The 23,052-nt window shown below is 39.7% G+C and overlaps 1 protein-coding gene across 2 annotated transcripts in view; it reads right to left on the bottom strand.

Moving 5' to 3' along the window:
* Window positions 1–23,052, bottom strand: part of FMN2 (formin 2) — a 371,000-nt gene that overhangs the window by 61,376 nt on the left and 286,572 nt on the right. For both annotated transcript variants that reach the window (XM_032319379.1, XM_032319378.1), the window contains one exon: window positions 16,918–16,969. In XM_032319379.1, coding sequence (XP_032175270.1) covers window positions 16,918–16,969 — 52 coding nt within the window. The remainder of the gene's footprint in view (window positions 1–16,917; window positions 16,970–23,052) is intronic.

Below are 23,052 nucleotides of genomic sequence, written 5' to 3'. Positions count from 1 at the left end.
TAGGGTTCTATGTGCCAATAATAATCTTACTCTTTCAAAAATTGGTATAAATGCTGATTTCCAGACCACGGTATTACCAGAGGGATTAAAATATATTTTCATTGCAAATATGCAAATGTTTCTGTTCAGAAGACTATGTGACCAGGCATAGGAGTGTGGCCTTGTGGTCTCACCCAGATGGGCTGATGTTATTGGGGAAGGAAGGAGAGGAGCAGTGGAAAACTGTGGACCATTAAAAGAAACTGCTGTTCGAAAAGCAGAAAAATGTATACTCTCTGGGAAAAAGCTGTGTTTGTTGTACACAATTTGCTAGTTCAGCTACTGTGTTCAATTCGATATTTATGTGATCAGGCTGACTTCTCACAACAAATGGAGAAAAGCAAGATCAAAAGGACTAACTGGTGGGCCACGGACCTGAAAGGAGCAGCTGCCTTCCTCCTTGACACTCTGCTGATACCCAACTTCAGCGGGGCGAGAACACGGACGCCTGTGTCCCTCCCTCTACCTCTGATTAAAACTCCGTAAGGGAATCGCGGCTGTAGTTTCCACTGGCCTCAGTCTCTCATGATGTTGCCTTTCAGAACAAGTGGTGTGCAAACCAGTCAAAAAAATTCTTCATGCTAATTTTCACATAAGTTTATCCGTATCTGATGCAAGCCATCACGGACAATAAAAAATGAGACGATATGGGTTTTATGATGTAGCAGTCTTAACACACACACAAAAATCAATTTATAAAAGCTCATTCACTATTCACAAAATTCTCTCTTTCATCCCTTATTTTCTTATATTGCTGGTTATTAGCTTTAAAAAAGTTGCCTCATCCACAGCCTGTGCTGGGGCAGCCCAATGTCACCTGTCCAGGAGTCTGTTAAACTCACCCTTTTGAGAATCTGCAATAATCACAATGGGTAAAATTCAAGCTTGAGCCATTATTGCCAAGTCAGTAGGATAAACGTTGTAGAGCAATGATAATATCAAGGAATGATACCAGGCTTTCTCTGTGCTAGACACTGCTCTGTTATTCTCCACATTTCAGAAATAAGGAAATTTTAGAAATTGGGAAATGGAGGTTGGGAAATAGAGAGTTTCAAAAACGTTCCCCAAATTAAACAACTTTGAAAACAAGGGGTAAACCTGGATTTGGTAACCATTCCACCATATACCCAGCCAGGGGTGGGACCCTCCGCTGTCACCTGCTTCGTTCCCAGACCTCCTGAGTCTGCCTACCTTTACCTTGGACTCCGGAGGGCTCTGAGAATCCATCTGGAAGTGTGACTTAATTTAAGGTAATGTGTAATGTGTAACCAAATGAGCCCTTGAGTAACTATTTACAAAGCAGATTTGTAATTTGCCTCAGGAAATATGTGTATAGATGAAGTCACTTAGAATGGTTTTATTTTCTCTCAGTTTCATTCTACCTGGAAAATATCTTCTCCTCCCTCTGAAAGTAATTTTAGACGATTTTTGTTCAACTGCTTTTCTAGAATCTACTGTCCTAGCAGGTTTCTCAAACCATAGAGCCCTGACAGGTCTAAGTCATGACACACAGTCAAATACACCTGCTAACTTGAATTAATCCCATCATTTCTACTTTCTATTTTCTAAAGTTTAAAAATCAGTGGTCAAAATAGCATAATCTATCTTTCTTACATTATCTTCACCCTCCCCACCCAGTCTAAGAACATAGCTGTCAGCATTCCATGATAATGTGGTGACTTCATTACTCTCCTTGGTTAGGATAAAACTATATGAGTTTTAACTTCCATCAAATTGGAGAATGTAGCTTCTGGACAGATTTTAGTCTATATACAAGCCCCAAATAGATTTTTGAACATTGGAATGGGGAAGGTCTTCTCACCTCTACATGACAAGTTTCTATTTTGAAAACAAAACTTTGCAAAAGGGGAGTAATTCTGTGATGTCATTTTTCCCCTTTATAATTAGCAACCAAAATTGAAAGGAAACACACCAAACTCTGAGGGAGAAGGTCCTGAAGTCCTCCGATTCAGAATTCACAAAGGCGAACAAAAACTTTCAAGAGACCAACACTAATACTTTTTATAGGCAACAAGGGCCAGCAAAAATCTGCACCCGGTGTCATAGGTTTCTGTATTATTAAAAATCAGTGCATTTTATAAAAGTTTAAATAACACAGCCACAGAAGAAAATCCCTTTGTTCAAAGAAAAGTGCCATCCCGAAACTTTACCACCTGGCCTGAAGGTAAAAGGTAAGACACACAGCGTCCACCACCGATTTTGGGAAGCCTTCCTCTGACCAGCCTCCAAATGGTAAACCCTCTGGCAGGACCTGAAGTCGTTAGCCAGAAATCCAAATTGGAAAATAACAAACTCCAACTTTGTTTTACTTTATCGATATTGTTAAGTGAATGATGTCATTGTTTAGGGGTTCTGCAAAGACATTCCATGTCACTTTGGTTTTAATACCAGCCTGGAGCCTGTCTGGTCTGCCAGCATAAGCCAGATAAACAGAGACCTGCCGCCTTCCTGTTCATCTCGGATAGTTCCTCGGAAAGATTCTGGAAAATATGCCTATTATGAACTAAACATTTCACTTTTCATTTTATCCATGTGCCAGAAGTCCATTCCTTGGATAAACACTTTACAAACTGACACTCTAAAAGTCACTAAACATGATAAAGTATGTGTGCATCATTTCAGGACTGATTAAATATTTTCTCTCCCATGACAAATGAACAGTTACATACTATATGCAACGATTGGAACCAACATTCCTTTTCTCTCTTTCCTTTATTTTGTCTCTATTTTGCACGAAAGATTAATTTTCCATTTCAGCTCATTCGTTATGCAATCTTGGCTTTGGTAAAATACCACTCAAGCAGTATTACACGCAGAAATAGTATTTATTTATTTTTTTTAAACATGTGATTGAAAATGCTTTCACAAATGTGCTTTCTTCCCCTCTATGTCTCGCCTTTTATTACGGGTTGTTTCCAACCGCCTTTGTTATTATTTACATTAAATGGGGGAGGAAGGAGAACTAGTGTATTCTGTTTAAAAATTTTTAAAAAGGGGGGGGGGCCTGGGTGGCTCAGTGGGTTAAGCCGCTGCCTTCGGCTCAGGTCATGATCTCAGGGTCCTGGGATCGAGCCCCGCATCGGGCTCTCTGCTCAGCAGGGAGCCTGCTTCCTCCTCTCTCTCTGCCTGCCTCTCTGCCTGCTTGTGATCTCTCTCTGTCAAATAAATAAATAAAATCTTTTAAAAAAATTTTTTTTAAAAAGGATTGGGAGCAGGAGGTATATTAAGTGTATGTTAAAACTACACGGTCATTCTTCACATCCCAGCCTGCTGCCAAAATAAAGCACCTTAATTCGGTAATTCTTTTTTTTTTTTTTTTTTTTTTTTAAAAGATTTTATTTATTTATTTGACAGAGAGAGATCACAGGTAGGAAGAGAGGCAGGCAGAGAGAGAGAGGAGGAAGCAGGCTCCCTGCTGAGCAGAGAGCCCGATGCGGGACTCGATCCCAGGACCCTGAGATCATGACCTGAGCCGAAGGCAGCGGCTTAACCCACTGAGCCACCCAGGCGCCCCAATTCGGTAATTCTGTAAGTACGATAATAATCATTGCTTCTCTACTTCCTAAAGGCACCGCTGTCCCACTTGTGATTAGACCGGTTACATTCTACTCTCTCTTGTCTTTAGGTCCCGGGGTGGAAGGTGGGACAGGGGGTGGGGGGCACTTCCATTCTGAAACACATATTAAAAGCAGAACTTTACATAAAAACTTCTGTAAGATGTATGTCCTGTTGAAAAATAGAAACGTCTTTGAAACGAATGTTTTAATCTATAAGAAAAAGCACAAACTTCCTGAAAAAACGAAATAGCTCTTTTAAAGTGAAAACAGTCCTTTAAAATGAAAAAAAAACAAATTACTTTGTTTTCCATTACCCACACAGGGTGTCACAAGTTAATTATATCTTTCTCATCCTTTTCCCTTTATCTGGAACATCATGTAAATTAACTGACAAAGGTAAATTACCTAATGTAATAGTTATAATTCAGATCTTACTTCTAGTCATTTCCATCTGTTTACTGCTGTCAGAATAATAAATTTCGTGAAGCTAACAGAACTGATGGCTGAAACAAACGGTTTCTAAAATCTGTTCGTTTTCTATTCCAAAAGCCAGTTTCACCGTACAGTATGTATTTTACCAAAGGAACTTAGTTAAAAAAATTCTAAAAAAAATTTGAAGTTAGCCACAATTTACAAATAAGGATCTCTGAGTATCAGAAGTCAATTTTATAACTCCCGCTTTCATTGTTCTTGAAATAGAGATACAAAGGAATTGGCTATTTATTAGACAAATCCAGAACCCCAACATTCCCTCCTTGTGAGCTGAGACAGACACTGAGGGAAAATAAAAACAACATATTTGGTCTGGTGATATTTTTCCACAATTGAAGAGAACTGCTTTTGTTAATTAAAAATAAAATAAAAGCAGAAGCTGAAATAAACACATACAGTGTGTATGCAGCCAACCTTGACAAGATTCTGCTGAAACCCATCTTGTAATACAATAGGATATTTTGGCTTGCCCAGTGAAATCATCTGAAGACAAGAGTATGTTCGTCCGATCTGTATGTGGGTTTTGGTTAAGGTTCAAGAATCATCTGCTCAGTTGTCTTACTTTCTGGGAGAACGGAAGAGTTCAAACTCTTTATTTAAAAGCTATACATCTGTGTTCATGTGAAATAGGAACACAGTCCCACTTCTGAGATTAATAGCAAAAATGTGTGAGTAAATAGACAAAATTAGCATATAAAAATGTCATGCTAACAAATGGAACATGAAAAAAAGTCTGATTTGCTTTAAAAAATATACTAACCTAAATATTCTCTTGAATATTTTTATTATGTAAGGAAATCATAAAATGACCCCAAACCCCCATAATATTCCACTATAGAAAAAAACTCTAGTTAGTACCTAGATAAAAGTTCACTTATCCATTTTATTTATATATTTTTATTATATGTTGTTAGTCAACATATAATACATTGTTAGTTTTTGACATAGTGTTTGATGATTCATTAGTTGCTTATAAAACTGATGAATTAGTGTATAACTCCTTTCCAAGCATTCTAACTGAGTTTGTGTAGTTTACAAAATGTTTTCATGAACATACTTCTCTAGTAAACATCTCTTACTAGCCCCACCTGAGGGAATTTGAGGAAACTGTATACTGCAAAGAACAAGAAAGGTATACTGTTCCTATAGCCCTAGAAGACGGAAGGAAAGATGAGGTTACATGCCTTTTACACACAAGGAAGCTGAGGTCCAGGCACTTTCTGTGGTTTTTCCAACTGTAATTCTAAGGCAGAACTCTCAGGGCCCTGTCCACCACACTGGCTTGCCTTAACAACTGTAGCGAGGGCATGGAATGCTAAATTGCCTCAAAAACTTTGAGAGTCAGGTAAGTTCCATCACAATACGATCCTCAAGACACAACCCAACTCAGCTATCACAACGACCTGTACGTGACTCTCAACTAGTTCTAGAGAAATGAAAGCACATTTGTCACTGATTGTCACTGGGACTCTGGGATAGGGTACAAAGTAAAACTAAAATGTCGTGTGTTGGGGCACCTGGGTGGCTCAGTCAGTTAACTGTCTGCCTCTGGCTCAGGTCATGCTCCCAGGGTCCTGAGATCGAGTCCCGCATCAGGCTCCTTGCTCAGCAGGGGGTCTGCTTCTCCCTCTGCCTGCCATCCCCCCTCCCCGCTTCTGTGCACTTTCTCACAAATAAATAAAATCTTAAAAAAAAAAAAAGTCTTGTGCTGTACCAGTATCATTGAGATAAAAATAGAACCTCACAAAGAAATTCCTTTAAGATGCTTTCCATATAGTCATTCATACAACCAAAATGTCCCTGTGCATTTGCGACCTCAAGGTCAGGAAAATGAAAAAGTTCAGGTTTGCTGCTACTTAAATGTGAAGACCAAGCAGAGTCCTTGTGTTTATAGACCATCTTAGCCTCCAGAATGGACTGCAGCTGGCTTGATAATATGACACACAGAACATACTAATAGCCCAGAACAAACAGAAAATAAAGGGGGGACGAGACTGAGAAGTTGTCTGCCGGGACACACGCTCCCGGTTCGGCTCCCCCTCCTCTCCTTCAGGGTCTTGCCTCGGCCCCTCACAGGGATCGAACAGAGAGTAGAGGGGTGGCATTTTGTTTTCAATTTTGGGTTTTTTTTTGGGGGGGTGGATATGGCGGGGAAGGTTAGGTAGAGGGGTTTCTGCACAAAGAAACACTAGCCAAAGACACTATCAAAGCTGAGGCCTTGGGTTCCCAAGAAGTTCTCACTGGCAGAGAGAACATCTGGTGAACTGCTGCTTGGCGGGGAATGGGGTGGTTTACAAAATGGCTGGGCAGGAGACCCCGGACTCTAGACTCTGGGTTAAATCCACAATTCCGGAGCGGTAGGACAGGAGCCAGCTAGCCTGGCTGAGGGAAACCCCTTCAGCACATCAGGAAGAAATGCACCTGCCCGCTCGCATACACAGTTCTAGAAAAGCAGTGAATTCGGCCCAGACTGCTGTACTTCCAGACTGCAAGGCAAGTGTGGGGTTTTGTTTTCAGCCTAGCTTCTTCAAAGCCGCCCAGGGTCAGAATAGCTATTGTTCGGCGAATGAGTGGCCAGAGGTTACACCGAAGCCCCCAGAGCCTGGGAGACTTCTACCATTTGTTCATGGATCTGCACACATCCTGGGGAAAGGCTGCAAGTCAGCTCCACATCTGGGTCCGAAGGACCCCGAGCAGGCGCAGCCTCGTAAACTGGGGCACAGCCTTCCCCGCCCCTGGGGTGGACTGTGATCCCAGGAGGATCCTTCTTGGCTATCTCCTTCCCTGGTTCTTTCTGTTAAACTTCTCACTGCTTAACCATGGAGCTGTGAGTGCCCGCTCAACTGCTTTACATTAAGACCTCCACTGTTTGAACAAACATGTAGGCATGGCATTTTCCTCTATTCCAAAGTCAGTCAGTCCTCTTACATAGAGCTGCAGACCCCTGGGCCCAATGTCTGTGTCTCTACACAAGAGCTGAAGTTAGAGGTGAGACCACTGTCCCACTTGTCCCAAACTGAGGCTTTTGATCTTCAAGCACGAGCTGAGGGGGGCAGACCCTAGTCTTCTAGGCTTGCACTTCTGGGTGTATAGAGATCCCTCATCCTAACCATCAGCTGGAGCAAAAAATGTGCGGCCCAATACTCTTGGTCTGTCACCCTAGGGGTAGAGCTTACATTTTGCAAATGGGGGGCTCAGTTGAGAGGGTAGTTTCCGTAATATCGAACTAGAAAGAATGGATTGTGGCTCCGATGACACAGACTCCCACTGTTCTTGCCAAGATTAAGTAGGTTGTCTCCAGTGAATGATTCTCCATTCACTGGATGCCCTTAGAACATTTTGTAGAGATGTTAAGTGATTGTTTTACATCATTTTCTCCAGTTAAATGTTTATTTTATGGGATAAGACTTTGTTTGGTAAGTCAGTCTCCTAAGTTCAAGTATTTTAGTAAAATCCACATGATGAGGGGGTTCTACATAGTTCCATATAACTTATCTAATTATTTTGAAGTGATCTCCACCCGATTTACAATCTAAGTATTGCTTCTTATGTCACAGATAAGGACAGAGATTCAAAAGTCATGGTAAGTCCTTGAAGCCACACTGGAGCAAGTGCAGATATACAGATGTGATACCAAAATCTATGTTCCATGACCAGGCGAGGCTGCCCAACGTCTGATCCAATGGAGCCAGTGAAGAACATGAATGAAACAATAAATACATGGCCAGAATCTGAAATCTGTCTGTGGTTTCTATGACTACCACCAAACGTTTCTAACCCTAGTTAAGATAATAACGTGAATATAATATAGCAAATAACATCTACAAGCTAAGCATGTGGCAAATACTAGCTAACTTAATTCTCATCTCCAGAGTAGGTACTATTATCCTGGAGTTATGGTACTGGCCCAGAACCACAGAGCTAACACATGAAGAGCAGGATTTGGACTCCAAGATGGCTGCCTTCCTGAAGAGAATCACTACTGATCGTTGACCTGGTCATGTTAACATTGCTACAAACATGGAACCAAGATTTACTTCTTTGAGAAATGTTTCATATGATTCATTATTCTTATTCTTATTTTTTGTGTTTTTAAAAATTTATTTATCCATGTGAGACAGTGAGAGAGAGCACACAAGCAAGCAGGAGGAGGGGCAGAGGGAGAGAATCCTCAAGCTGACTTCCCGCTGAGCATGAAGCCCAACCTTGGGCTCAATCCCATGACCCATAAGATCATGACCTGAACCGAACACAAGAGCTGGACACTTAATGGACTGAGGCACCCGGGCACCCCTTTATTTTTATTTTTGAATTTCGGGACTGTTTAATTCTAAAAGATGGCTCTTTCACTAACAGATTAATCCTGAGGCAGTTTCTGTTTCATGGAACGAACTGAGATTTCTGTTTGTCATCATTTAAGGACTTGACGTTCTTTGTTTTATCCCACTACAGCTGACGTACAATGTGTTAGTTTCAGGCGTACAATACAGGGATTCAGCAATTCCACACTCAGGGCTCTCTGTGGTAAGCGCACCATTAATCCCTTCACCGATTTCACCCATCCACTGATGCGCCTCCCTCTGGAAACCAACCGTTTGTTTTCTATAGTTAAGAGTCTGTTTTTTGGCTGGTCTCTCATTTTTGTTTTGTTTCCTAAGTCTACCGATGAGTAAAACCATACAGCGTTTGTCTTTGGCAGATATATTTCACAATGCGTATACTCTCTAGATATATCCATGTTACAAATGGCAAGATTTCATTCTCTCTCACGGCTGAGTCACCGTCCAAGGTCTACGTACCACATCTTTTTACCTATTCCTCTAATGATGGACATGTGGGCTAGTTCCCTAGTGCCTGTCGTAAATACTGCTGCAATCAACACAGGGGTGCATGTATCTTTTCAAATTAGTATTTTCATATTCTTTGGGTAATTACCCACAAGTGGAATTATTGGATCACCACCCGATAATAAATATTACATTTTTATTTTTTGGATGAATTTCCATAGTAGTTGCTCCAGTCAGCATTCCCACCAACGGGGCAGGAGGGTTCCTTTTCTCTCAGTATCCTTACCAACACTTGTTTGTTGTGTTTTTGACTGTGGCCACTGTGATCACTGTAAAGTGACATCTCACTGTAGTTTGAGTTTTGAGTTTTTTCACTCATCATCTCCTTGATGGTGAGTGATTTTGTACGTCTTTCCACGTGTCTGTTGGCCATCTGGGTGTCTTCTTGGGAGAAATGTATGTTGAGGTCTTCTGTTCATTTTTAATTGGATTATTTTACGTGTATGTGTGTGTGTGTGTGTGTGTGTGTGTGTTGAATTATATGAGTTCTTTGCTTTTTTTTAAGATTTTATATATTTACTTGAGAGAGACCATGAGGGGAGGGATAGAAGGAGAGGGAGAAGCAGACCCCTTGCTGAGCAGGGAGCCGGATGTGGGATTCAATTCCAGAACACTGGGGTCATTACCTGAAAGGAAGGCTTAATCGACTGAGCCACCCAGGCACCTAAAATGAGTTCTTTATATATTTTGATACTAACCCTTTATTGGATAAGTCATTTGCAAATATTTTCTCCCATTCATTAGGTTGTCTTTTAGTTTTGTTGAATCTTTCCTTTGCTGTGCAGAAGCTTTTTATTTTGATGTAGTCTCAATAGTTTATTTTTGCTTTTGATTCCCTCACCTCAGGAGACATATCTAAAAAATGTTGCTACGGCTAATATCAAAAAAATTACTGCCTGTGCTCTCTTCTAGGATTTTTATGTTTTTAGGTCTCACATTGAGGTTCATGATCCATTTTGAGCTTATTTTTGTGTGCGGCATAAGAAAGCGCTCCAGCTCCATTCTTTTCCATGTGGCCTTCCAGTTCTCCAAATACCCATTTGCTGAAGCGACTGCCTTTTTCCTGTTACGTAATCTTGACTCCTTTGTCAAAGATTAAATAGCCACATAGTTGTGGGTTTATTTCTGGGCTCTCTTTTCTGTTCCACTGATCTTTGTGTTTATTTTTGTGCCAGTACCATCTGTTTTGATTACTACAGCTTTGTAATATAGCTTGAAATCTGGGATTGTGATACCTCCAGTTTTAATCTTTTTCAAGACTGCTTTGGCTATTCAAGGTCTTTGGGCATTCCATACAAATTTTAGGATTATACTTTCTCATTCTATGAAAAATTCTGTTGGTACTTTGATAGGCATTGCATTAAATCTGCAGATTTCTCTGGGTGGTATAGATATTTGAACAACATTTGTTTTTCCAACCCATGAGCATGGGATATCTTTACATTTATTTTTGTTGTCTTCTATTCCTTTTAACAATGTCTCATAGTTTTCAGAGTACAGGATTTCACCTCTTTAGTTGAGTTTATTCATAGGAATTTTACTACTCTGGGTGTGATTGTAAATGGGATTATTTTCTTAATTTCTCTTTCTGATGCTTTGTTTCGTGTACAGAAGTGAAATGGTGGGACATCTGGGTAGTTTAGTGGCTTAAACATCTGCCTTCCGTTCAGGTCATGATCCCAGGGTGCTGGGATCCAGTCCCGCATCAGGCTTCCTGCTCAGCAGGGAGTCTGCTTCTCCCTCTGCCATGCTCCCTCTGCTTGTGCACTCTCTCTCTCTCTGAGACAAATAAATAAAATCTTAAAAAAAAAAAGAAATAAAATGGATTTCTAGACCTTGATTTTGTGTCCTGCAGCTTGACTGAATTCATTTATCAGTTTTAGTATTAGACCCCAGTGGTGGAGTCCTCTAGGTTTTCTACATACAGTATCACGTCACCGCAAATACTGAAAGCTTTATTCCTTCCCTACTGATTAAGATCCCTTTTATTAATTTTCCTTGACTGATCCCTGTGGCTAGAACCTCCAGCACTATCTTGAATGAAAGTGGTAAGGGTGGACATCCTTGTCCTGTTCTTGTTCTCAGTTTTCCACCATTGAGTATGATTCTTGCTCTGCGTTTTCCATTAATGACCTTCATTACTTTGAGGTATGTTCCCTCTAAATCTACTTTGTGGAGGGTTTTTTCATGATTGGACGTTGTACTTTATCAAATGTTCCTTCTGAGTCTGTTGAAAAGATCATACGCTTTTTTAAACTTTCTCTCTTTGATATGGTGTAACATGTTGACTGATTTGTGAATACTGAACCACCCCTGCACCCCAGCAATAAATCCCACTTGACTGTGAATGATTTTTAAACATATTATTAGATTCCATTTCCTGAAATTTTGTTCAGAATTTTTGCATCTATGTTCATTGGAGATACTGGCCTGTAGTTCTTTTTTTCTGTAATGTCTTTATCTGATTTTGGTATCAGAGTAATGCTGGCCTCATAGAGTGAATTTGGAAGCTTTTCTTCCTCTTCCTCAATTTTTGGAATTCTTTTGAGATGAATAGGTATTAACTGTTGTTTAAATGTTCAATAGAATTCGCCTGTGAAGTCATCTGGGCCTGGACTTTTGTTTGTTGGGAGTTAATTGATTACTGATTCAATTTTGTGGCCAGTATTCAGTCTGCCCAAATTTTCTGTTTCTTCCTGGTTCAGTTTTGATAGGTTATACGTGTTTCTAGGAGTTTACCCTTTCTTCTAGGTTGTCCAATTTGCTGGCATATAATTTTTCATAATATTTTCATAATATTCTCTCATTCTCTATGGTGACAATTGTTCTTTCTCTCTTTCATTTCTGATTTTTTTGTTTTGAATCTTCTCCCTCTCTCCTTCCTCTTTTGTTGATGAGTCTAACTAAAGGCTTATAAATTTTGTTTACCTTTTCAAAGACAGCTCCTGATCTCACTGAACTGTTCTATTGTGTTCTTTTATTTTTACTTTCTAGGTAATTTATTTCCAATCTTTATTATTTCCCTCCTTCTGCTGGTTTGGAGTTTTGCTTGTGCTTCTTTTTGTAGCTCCTTTAGGTGTAAGGTTAGGTTGTTTATTCGAGATTTCTCTTGCTTCTTAAGTTAGGCCTGTCTTGCTCTAAAATCCCTCTCAGAAGGGCTTTTGCTACAAGCTAAAGATTTTGTATTGTTGTTTTCTTTTTTATTTATTTTTTTGTTTTGTTTTGTTTTGGTTTTGTTTTCTTTTGTTGGTCCCTTAAATTTGAGTTCATTTTAAACAATTTATTTATTTGTCAGAGAGCGCACAAGCAGAGGGAGTGGCAGGCAGAGGGAGAAGCAGATGCCCTGCTGAGCAAGGAGCATGATGTGGGGCTCGATCCCAGAACCCTGGGATCATGACCTGAGTGGAAGGCAGACACTTAACTGAATGGAGCCACCCAGGCGTCCCCGTACTGTTGTGTTTTCATGTACTTTTTAATTTCTTCTTTTATTTCCTGGCTGATCCACTCATTGTTTAGTAGAACATTATTTAACCTCCATGTATCTGTGGTTTTTCCAGAATTTTTCTTGTGGTTGATTTCTACTTTCATAGCATTGTGGTCAAGAAATATGCATGGTATGACTCCGACGTTCTGAATTTGTCGAGACTTGTTTTGTGGCCTAATATGTGATCTATTCTGGAGAATGTTCCATGGGCACTTGAAAAAAGTATGTATTCTACTGTTTTAGGATGTTCCTGGACACAGCTCTTCATTCCAGTGACTTGGAAGTAATAGAATCTTTCTTTTCTAAATTGTATTTATCAATAAAGCCTTTGGAAACTGGAAAAAAAAAGAATATATCCGAATATATCTGTTAGACCCTTATGGTCCATTGTGTCATTCAAAGCTATTACTGTCTCCTCATTGGTTTTCTGTTTGAATGAACTTTCCATTGCTGTGAGCGGGTGTACAGTCCCCTACTACCATTGTATTAAGATCAATTACTTCCTTTATGCTTGCTATGGGCTGCTTTCCTTATTTGGGTGCTTCCATGGTGGGTGCATACTTACCACTGTTATATTTTCTTGTTGGGTTTTCCCTTTATTATTACATTGTATCCTTTCCTCCTTTCCTGTTAACAGTCTTTGTTTTAAAGCTTATTTTGTCCAGTAGAAGTATTGCTCCCCTGGCCTTCTTTTCACTTCCATTTTCATGATAAATGCTTTTCTACCCCTTCACTTTCAACCTGCACGTGTCTTTAGGTCTGAAGTCGGTCTCTTGTAGGCAGCACAGAGACGGGTCCTGCTGTGTTATCCATTCTGTCACCCTGTGGCTTTTGACCAGAGCATTGACATTCATCCATTCACTAGGCCATTTACACTCAGAGTAATTACGGATAGATACGTACTTACTGCCCTTTTATTATGTGTTTAGTGGTTTTGTAGTTTTTCTCTGCTCTTTTCTTCTCTTGCTTTCTTCTCTCATGATTTGCTGGATTTCTTCAGTGGTATACTTGGCTTCCTCTCTGCTTATTTCTTGCACATCTATTACTGGTTTTTCATTTGTGGTTACCATTAGGTTTGTCGATAACATCTTCTGCATTTAGCGATCTATATTAACTTGTTGGTCCCTTAAGTTTGAGTTCATTCTTTACTATTCTCCCCCTCCCATTTTAGGTATACGGTGTCATACTTTACATCCTCTTATTTTGTTAATACCTTGATCGACCTTTACAGATATACTTATTTTAACTGCTTTTGTCTTTTCTACATTTCTTACTCCTTTCTATGGTCTTTCCTTTCCACTCAACATTTCCTATAGGGCTGGTTTAGTGGTATGAATTACTTTAACTTTTTTTAATTTGGGGAGGGTCTCGGAAGCGCTTCATCTTTCTTTCTATTCTGAATAATAGCCTTGCTGGTTAGAGTATTCATGGCTGAACAATTTTTTCTTTGAATATATCACGCCACTCCTTTCTGGCCTGCAAAGTTTCTGCCAAAACCCAAAAACCCTCAATGCCTTATGGGGTTTCCCTTGTATACAACAGTTTTTTTTTCATTTGCTGCTTTAAAAATTCTCTTCACTACTTTTTGCCATCTTATTTACTGTTTCTTGTTGTGGACCTCCTCAGGCTGACTTTGTGGGAGGGAATCTCTGTGCATCCTGGGTCTGGATTTCTGTTTCCTTCCCAGATTCAGGAAGTTTTCAGCTATCATTTTTTCCAATAGATTTTATGCCCCTTTTTCTCTCTCTTCTCCTTCTGGGATCCCTATAATGAGAATGTTATCATACTTGGTGTCGCTAAGGTCCCTTAGTCTGTTTTCATTTTTTATTATTTTTTTCTCTCTCCTCTTCAGCTTGTTTTCCATTACTGATTTTCCATCATTGATCTGTTCCGCTTCCTCTACCCTAGTCTTTATTCCTTCTAGTGTCTTTTTAATTTCATTTACTGGGTTCTTCATCTCTGATCTGTTCTGTTTTTATGTTTCCCATCTCTTTGCTAAGAGACTCACTGAGGTCCTCCACTCTTTTTCCAAGTCCAGTGACTATCTTTATAATCATTACTTTTAATTTTCTATCAGGTGTATCACTTGTCTCTGTTTTGTATTGCTCTTTTGCTGTGATTTTGTCCTGGTCTATCATTTGGGACTTATTCCTCTGTCTCCTCATTTTGTCTAACTCTATGCCTGTTTCTATGCACTAGAAAAGTCAGCTACATCTTCTGCTCTTGACAATAGAGGCCTTATAAAGAAGAGGTCTTGCAGCGTCCCGCAGCATAATTTCCTCTGCTCACCAGAACCTGATGCTTCAGGGGCGTCTCCTACGTGTGTTGCATGCATCGTTCTGTTGTGGCTGAGCTGCTTTTGTTTTCAGTCCAGCTGTCTGCGATGGTTCTCTTTGCTTGTTGTGGGCAGGGTTTGGTCCCTGTGGTGTTAGTGGGTCGGGCTAGGGCCACGTTGGGCTTAAGTTCAGTCTTACCAAGTGTCGGTCAGATTTGCAGTAGCACTGAACTTCAGGACACAGTGAAGGTGGGAAGCGTGTTGTCAGCAAGGTCCACCTACACGAAAGGGGACCTGCAGCTCCTGGGGACTGAAGCAGGGAGGGTGGGAGGGGGTGTATCCACAGAAGCATGCATGGGCAGGATGCTCAGTGTTAGCAAGGATTGCTTGAGGACCTGGAGCTGAGGCCGTCTGGAGGGAGCGCATGAACAGAATGCATGGGCTGGGCATGCTCTTATCAGGTTGGGTAGCGAGCATTGTGGAATGCTGGCTCCCAGAGGTACCATGTGTCTAGGCTGTGGGGTGGGGGAACAAAATGGTGCTCACCAGGTCCTTTGTTCCTGAAGAAATCTCCGACATGTGCTCCTTCCAGCACATGCTCTGACATTAGTAAACAAATCTCTCTCCCATATATCACAGGTGTTTTTCAAACTGCCGTTTCTATGCTATATCTCAACGGGGCTATTTGTTTTGCTGTCTCCTTATGAGTGGGGACTCAGTCTCTCAGTTTGCCCTACTGGACCAGGTCTTTCAGGACCCTGCTGACTTTAAACGTTCCAGGTTTTAAGCCCTGCTGATTTTAAGACTTCTTGAGATTTGGCCCCTCTGGTTTTCAAAGCCAAATCTTAAGGGGATTCATCATTCCCATGTAGGATCTTTGGTGTGAGAGTCTGTTTCTCTCCCCTTTCCATGCCCTGCCAGTGGTATCCCTCCCTCCTGTGGAGGGTCCCATGGGTCCCAAGTGTGCTTCCACAGCTCCCAACTGTGCTTCCACACTTCCTACTCTCTTCAGTGTGGCCTCTCCTCTACATTTAGCTCTAGAGAGTCTGTCCTGCCAGTCTTTGCATCAATTTCTGTGTTATTTACACTGATGTGGCTGTTACCTAGTTGTTTCCATGGGCTTAGGGTACTTCTACTCTGCCACCATCTTCCCAGACAGCTGTTGGTCTTTACCCATTTTTGCTTTTCATTGAAACTGAACAATTCTCTTAACCAACTTATCTAGCACAATATGTCATATTAGATAAACTGCAACTAAAAACATGATACCTATTCACAGAATATATAGCATCTCGCCTAATTAAGTAATGGTAAAGAACTTCCTTAATCAGAATTCTCCTTCAAGAGTAATTAGATTTCTTTAGAGAGTGTGATGGTTAATTTGATGTGTCAGCTTGGCTAGGTACGGTAACTAGTTTTGGGTCAAACATCAATCTATATGTTGTGAAAATATTTTTGAGATGTGAGTCACATTTAGATCAGTAGACTTTGAGGAAAGCACATTACCCTCCAAAAAGACTGCGGCTACCCTAGCAGGACGGAATTCTGGAATTCGGTCTTCAGAATGCTCTTGAACTCAAGATCCTAACATTAACTCCTTTCAGGACTTTCCAGCCTGCTATTGGCCAATTCCCTAATCTCACTCAGTCTCTCTCTGTGCGCACACATGCACACACACAAACACACACATACATCCTTTTGGTTCTGTTTTCTGGAGCACACTGACCACTACAGAGAGAAAGAAGGAAAGGAGAAAACTGAGGCAGAGAAACCAAGAGATTTGTGAGATAATTCTCTAAGTTCACTCATTCATGACTGCAAATCTCCATTCTGAAAGTAGAAGTTTATGCAAGGGAAGCTACTTAAACTCAATAGTTCCAAGAACCAAACTCTTCACCCTTCTTTCTTGAAACAGGTTCCTGCTATACTCCCTTCTCTGGTATTTCCACAGTCCAAAATGTCATCCAAGAGAGAAGGTACTAAAGTATTCACAATAATTTTGTACTTAACAGACTGATAATCATCCAGAGTCATTAAAATAAAATTCAGAAACTCAATATTAAACTATTATTTTCTTTTTCTTTTATGCTTGAAAATAAAAACTGAGCTAATAATTGGTTCCTTGAGATAAAATGTACTAATAAGTAATTTATAAACTTATCTGAGAATACATTTTTGTATTAAAGGAAAGCAACTTCTCACCATTTATGAGTCTCTGTCAGTGAGTTTTCTTCTGCCTCTTGATCAATTTTAGCTGAAAAATGCAAGAAAAAAAGAGAAATGAGATATATGATAGTTATTCTATCTTAAGCAAAATATGATCCAAATAATACGAAATATATTTTTATTCATAATTAATTCTAATGCATTCCAGAAAGAGTTTATTTTAAATCTATAAGCAAATATGATTAAATAGATATTTAATTTTCATTAAGTTAATAATAGGTACCAACACACATAAGATATAAATAAGCACAAATTTAAAATTCTAAGTAATACCTTTTTTCTAAGTAATTTCTCTAAGTCAGTTACATTAACCTGAGAAAATAGTAGTTCATTTCATATTCACATTAAATGTGTTTGTCAAGGATTTAAATGCTAATAATTAGTTAAAAATAATTCTCTCAAGCAAAAGTACAGAAACTAAGTCAAGAAGCTCAATAGAAATGGTATGTGACCTTGACCAGTATTCTCTGCACCAGACCACAAGTGAACAGATCCAAAGGTTATTGCTACAGAAGTACAAGACCCTAAGATTTTCTACTTATTAAAAGTAGGAGGCAACAGTACAATCATTTATTTGCTATCGCTTTTGTTTCAAAATAAATGGTACCCTGACATAAACTTCAAGACCAAATTTGAGAAAGCCATCAACCACATCACTATTTGAAATTATTTAAAATAACATAGGAACTCCAGCACATGAAATAGGTGTGGCAGTGAATTCTACATTTTTTTGACCAGCAAGCATGCTAGGAATTTATGGATTACTCCACACAGACACACGCAACTGCTACAAAAGTTTCAAAACTACTCTTAACTTCATTCAATACTCTCACATTTTTAGTTCATTCTATTAGATTTCAAAGTCTATTTGTGACCCACTAAATTGATTTCATGCTGCTAACGGTTTGTCACACTTTTGAAAATCACTGAGTGATAGGACAAAAAGTTAAAAAAAAATTAAAGAAAACCTAGAACGAGTGAAAGAAGACACTGCCCTTTTACAATCACTCCCTTGTAGGTCACCCTTGTGACCGTCTGGAGGAAGGAGGAAACAAAGTGGAGTAGAGGAGTTGATTGTAAGACGTTGGAACAGGGCACGAAAGCTACCCAACGGCCATTTGAGAATTGTCAAAGTGTCTCTGTCACTACTGAATGCGCAATTGTCCAGCTTGGGCTGGTTAATGTTTTACCACCTCAGGACTGTTTGTTCAAAGGTCTGTACAACATCTGCAAAGCCACATGGAGGGTCACGCTGCCACTCCTGGCCAGGACTGGGGAACTCGGCAGGCATCGTTTGAGCCGGGAACAGAAAGTGTTGTCCCCTTTCCTTTTTTTGTACATTAGATTGTTCACAAGAACTTCTGGGTCAGTTGTTAGCCGTATTGAAAACCAGAATAAATGCTCCATGATTTTGCTTCGAAAAGGCTCTAACATGAACACGCTGTCTTATTAAATCTGCACTGGGCTGCCTGACTTGATAATGGTTGGCTTCAAGCAGCAAGTCTAGAGCCATACAAAGTGTGTTTAAGGCAAAACCACAAAGCACTGCAATGCATGCCATTTCCAGGAAGGACAGTCTTCCAACTTCCCTCATGTGTGTATTCTCTGCGTTTTGAAAATACAGAGATTGGGGCGCCCGGGTGGCTCAGTCGGTTAAGCGACTGCCTTCAGTTCAGGTCATGATCCCAGGATCCTGGGATCGAGCCCCGCGTTGGGCTCCGGCTCGGGAGGTAGCTTACTTTCCCTCTCCCACTCCCCCTGTTCATCATGTTCCTGTGCTCTCTCTCTCTCTGTCAAATAAATAAATAAACAAAATCTTCAAAGGAACTAAAAAATTAAAAAAATAAAATACAGAGATGAAGACTGAGATTGGAAGAAAATTTCTGGAGTACATTAGAAGAATCAAGTAAACGATTTATGAAATTTAAAACGCGCCAGAATGAGATGCTAGAGATCTGTGTTCTATTCCTGATTCTGCCACTAAGATTAGCTATGTAATCTTAGGAAAATAATCTGTTAACATACATAAAAGACTTAGCACAGTGCCGCCAATAATTAGCAGAGGCTAGATAAATGTTCTTCAAAAATGTTGGACTCCATGCTCTTGAAATTTGTAACGTGATGTAATACATAATTATCTTTAATTGAATACATCAAGTGCTATTTCATTACGTTTCAACTTCTATGTAGATCAAGAAAGCACATACAGCTTTTCAAAAGTGTAAGCCTCTAAATTGTGGTGAGTGGAATGAAGGGAGTTTCATATGTTCATAATGATTCCTTTTGATGTGTCCTAAAGCAGCTCTTGCTTCCCTGCGTGAGCAAGTTTGGCTGAAAAAAAACATTCTAATCCAATGTGGCAAACGACTGGGTCTTACCAAGGAAACTAAACATAAAAACAGACCCTCTTCCCCAGCCTAATGACCACATTACAATCATAAAACCAAATTGGAATAGCAGAGAATACTTAAAAATGCTCTATTATCCATTATTTTCACATTATTTTGAAGCTAAGAGGATTTGTGTATTCAGAGTGTAATCAACTTTGATAAACAGTCAAATGAGAGATCAAAGCAAGTGCATTAGAGTACACATTTCAACTCTTGATGGAGAGTCAACAATTCAAGGAACTAGACAGATTTTCCTTTGTATGGCAATCTTAGAAACAAAATCCTTCTGAAAAGTCGGGGTGCAATTCTGTTTTCTGGGAACACCGAGATACCATTTTCCAACATGCTGCTTGTATAAACACTCCATCAACATTTTCTGTCATGATTCCTTTAAACACACTTATTATGTTAAGTTAGTGACAAATGCAAGATTTGGTTTCTTTAGTTGAGGAGGATGAAATCCACCAAAGGAAAAGAAAATGTAATTAAGTTAGTGAAAAGTAAGATACCTTTTAGAAACAAAATAACACTACCGTTCATTTGGGGAGTACTCAAGGTAGTCACAAGAGGGGACAAAAATCTTAGATGGTTTTTTTAGTTCGAGTAAAAGCTTCTGACAGGCTGTGACCGTCTGTGTTATACACACAGGTTTTCTAGTAAAAGTTGAAGGTGACAGCAATAAGATTATTTTCTATAAACCATGTCAACATCTTACTGCTAATTCTTTTATTCCCTGACCTACTTTTTCAAAAGCATAAATATTGTTTTCAGGTCATTTCTAACGGCACAGAGGACTTTGTGACTAGTTCTGAATGTCGGTGCTACTTTTAGCAGTGGTTTCCCTTATATTTACAACCTATTGTCTATAAACTTTGATAAAAAGTATGCAAAATTTGCTAGGTAAGGGATATAAAAGTTCCCACTTTTCTATTTAAAGTAAGATCCATTTTCCCATTCTTTATAGTACATAGCTCATCTCTTTTTTGACCTATCAAACAAGGATGGCAGACTTCTAGTCATTCATGATAATGGTAACCACAGAAAAGTTTTAAAAAAAGCATTTAAAATAGGGGCTCCTGGGTGGCTCAGCTGGTTAAGCATCTGCCTTCTGCTTAGGTCATGATCCCAGAGTCCCGGGATGGAGCCCTATGTCGGGCTCCCTGCTCAGTGGGGAGTCTGCTTCTCCCTCTGCCCCTCAACCTGCTCATGCGCGCGCTCTCTCTCTCAAATAAATAAATAAATAACAAAATCTTTTAAAAAAAAGTATTTAAAATAGACAAACAAGTCCAAGGTTTGGTTTGGAGTGATCTTCATGCTGTCTTCCGATCATCTGAGGCTCCCTGCACCCAGCTGCCCAGGAAGTCTCGACCACCCCAGAGGAATTGCTGTGACTCCTAAGGGACACCACTGTCCTAGGGCCTCCCTGGCCTCAGATCTCTGGAAACTGCTTTTCCTGTGTCATGTATGAGAAAGCTACGCTTCCTTGGCAAGGGTCTTACCACTCAAGCTCTTGTTTTCAGATCCCATCAGGATCAGTGTTCGGGATTAGAACATGAAATTCAGCTGGGCAGACCTACGTATGAATTCTAGATCAGCCACTAAGCTGTGCTAGATTTTAATAACCTTATGAATCACGTTGATTTAATAACTTCTCTTTATCATTAAAACAGGGTAATCATTTCTTTTCCTTGAGTTTCCTAATTAAATAAAATATAAACCACCTGCAGCACAGGTAATAATGTATTTTTTTTTTCTCTCTCTCCATATTACCATAACTATAAAAAGGGACCGGGATGTTATCTTCAAAAATGCAAAGATTTCTCCATTGTAGGGTCATCAAACATCCTCTTCTTAATGCTTCTACAGATAGAACCCAGATTCAGAATGAGCCTTCTACAATGTTAAAATAAGAGAACCTCCTTATAACATGTTATATAAAGAAGTTATGGGCCAAGAAATATCATAGGAGACTCAAAAACTTTCACAAAAATCAAAGAATAACTCTGTATTGAATGTCTTTTGTTTTTTTTATTTCTACTTCATCTGTGTGTGTGTGTGTGTGTGTGTGTGTGTGTGTGTGTTGTGGTTTTCATAGGCCTATAATGGAGAACTCCCAATACTTATAGTACAAGAGGAAGTTGACAGTCTTTCAGCCCTTTCTTTGGAGGAACAGCAGTAAATGAAATTGCTACAGGTAATAAGACAACACCTTCTGTAAATTTCAAGAGACAGTGCAAAATACAAAAGATAAGATGACATTTTGAAAGGCAGCAATGTTCGTCTCAAGCACGCATTTTTTACTCGACATGTACAATGGGTAACCATTCCTATCTTGATATCTGAGTTCCACTGCCAAGAAAACGTTTTGAGAGCGGATATACTGAAAACAGAGTCGTAAGTGCGGAGAAGAGAACCGAAATGATGAACCAAAGCAACCAACCCTGTACTGATATCAGAGGAGAGAGAAGAAGAGGGCAGAGCAGTGAAAATAACAAGTGCTTTGTCCTGACACTCTCCAGAGAATCTGAGGAACTCAACAGTAACAGACCTAAAATCTAAAGGTGTGGAAATAAATGGACCTTACAGAACCAACCTCTGCACTTCAGGGGCAAACTGGGTCTGAGACAGTAATCAAAATACTGCAACTGTCATAGTGATGGCTCCCCTCTGCTCCCCAAATCTCAGAAGCTAGCAGTCTGCCATTTGAGGCAGAGGAAACTTGTGGTTAAAACCATATTTAAAAAAAAAAAAAAAAAAAAAAAAAAAGGGAAAGAAAAAAGAAACACTGAACTTTTAGGAGGCAGACTTGATTTATTTATTTGGTGAGTCCCCCCCCCCCCCATTTATTTATTCTAGTGCGAGGGCACAAGATTACCTATCAGACCCAATTCTAGCAAAGAGGCCATTGGCATGGATATTCCTATGTCCCTGAGCATGCAAGTAATTCAAAAGTGTCTTAATGATTCTGTTTCAGCTTGTTGGCATCCAATGATAGCTTCTCCAACAGCACTAAGACTTCCTCCCCCAAATCTCTGCTCCCACAAATATTTTCTGGCGTTGTTGTCCTACTAAGTTACTATTTTGACCGAGGGACTGGCGTCTGTAGTCTCTTCTCTGGCTCCAGACTCTTGTGCAATGTTAAATATTTCAGCTGAACTTGTTCCAAATGACTCTGAGTAAGCAGAGGCACGAATGGTCTGGGGGTTTCATGAGGGAATACCACATATTCCCAGGTAATTGGAGACAGAGTTGCGTTTGAGTAGTATCAGATGGAAGGCAACTTAGAACCCTTTCATCTGCTTGTCTAGGCTCTAAATCTTTTTCGCTCTTTTCCCTTTTATTTAAAGTGTTAACTAGTTTTTGTTTATAATTAGCGATGAATGTGCCTTTCAGTTGCTTTTAAGTGCAGCCAGTATGGGTTCTTTTTTAGAGAGATGCAGTGCCTTTCTTCTGAGTCATTTCAAGTTGTCATTTAATTGCAGATATATTGCTTTGGTTTTGAGACTTTTTTGAGACACTATTCCTTTTGACAATGAACTGAAAGTCAAGGAAACTTAGGCGGTTTCTGTGTGTCAGACAGTGAATGAATATCAGAATTTCTTCCCTTAGATAGAACTAACTCTCAGTGCATTCCTTCTTGATGTTCCAATGTTCTTAGGACAATAAAACAAAGGCTAAGGGATATTCCTGGGAGGAAGAAAAACAGTATCTACAGACTATA

This window comes from Mustela erminea, chromosome 17 (assembly GCF_009829155.1).
Source record: "Mustela erminea isolate mMusErm1 chromosome 17, mMusErm1.Pri, whole genome shotgun sequence".
Taxonomy (NCBI): Eukaryota; Metazoa; Chordata; class Mammalia; order Carnivora; family Mustelidae; genus Mustela; species Mustela erminea.
Note: the sequence above shows the minus strand (reverse complement) of the source record. Positions and strands in the feature narration are given on the sequence as shown.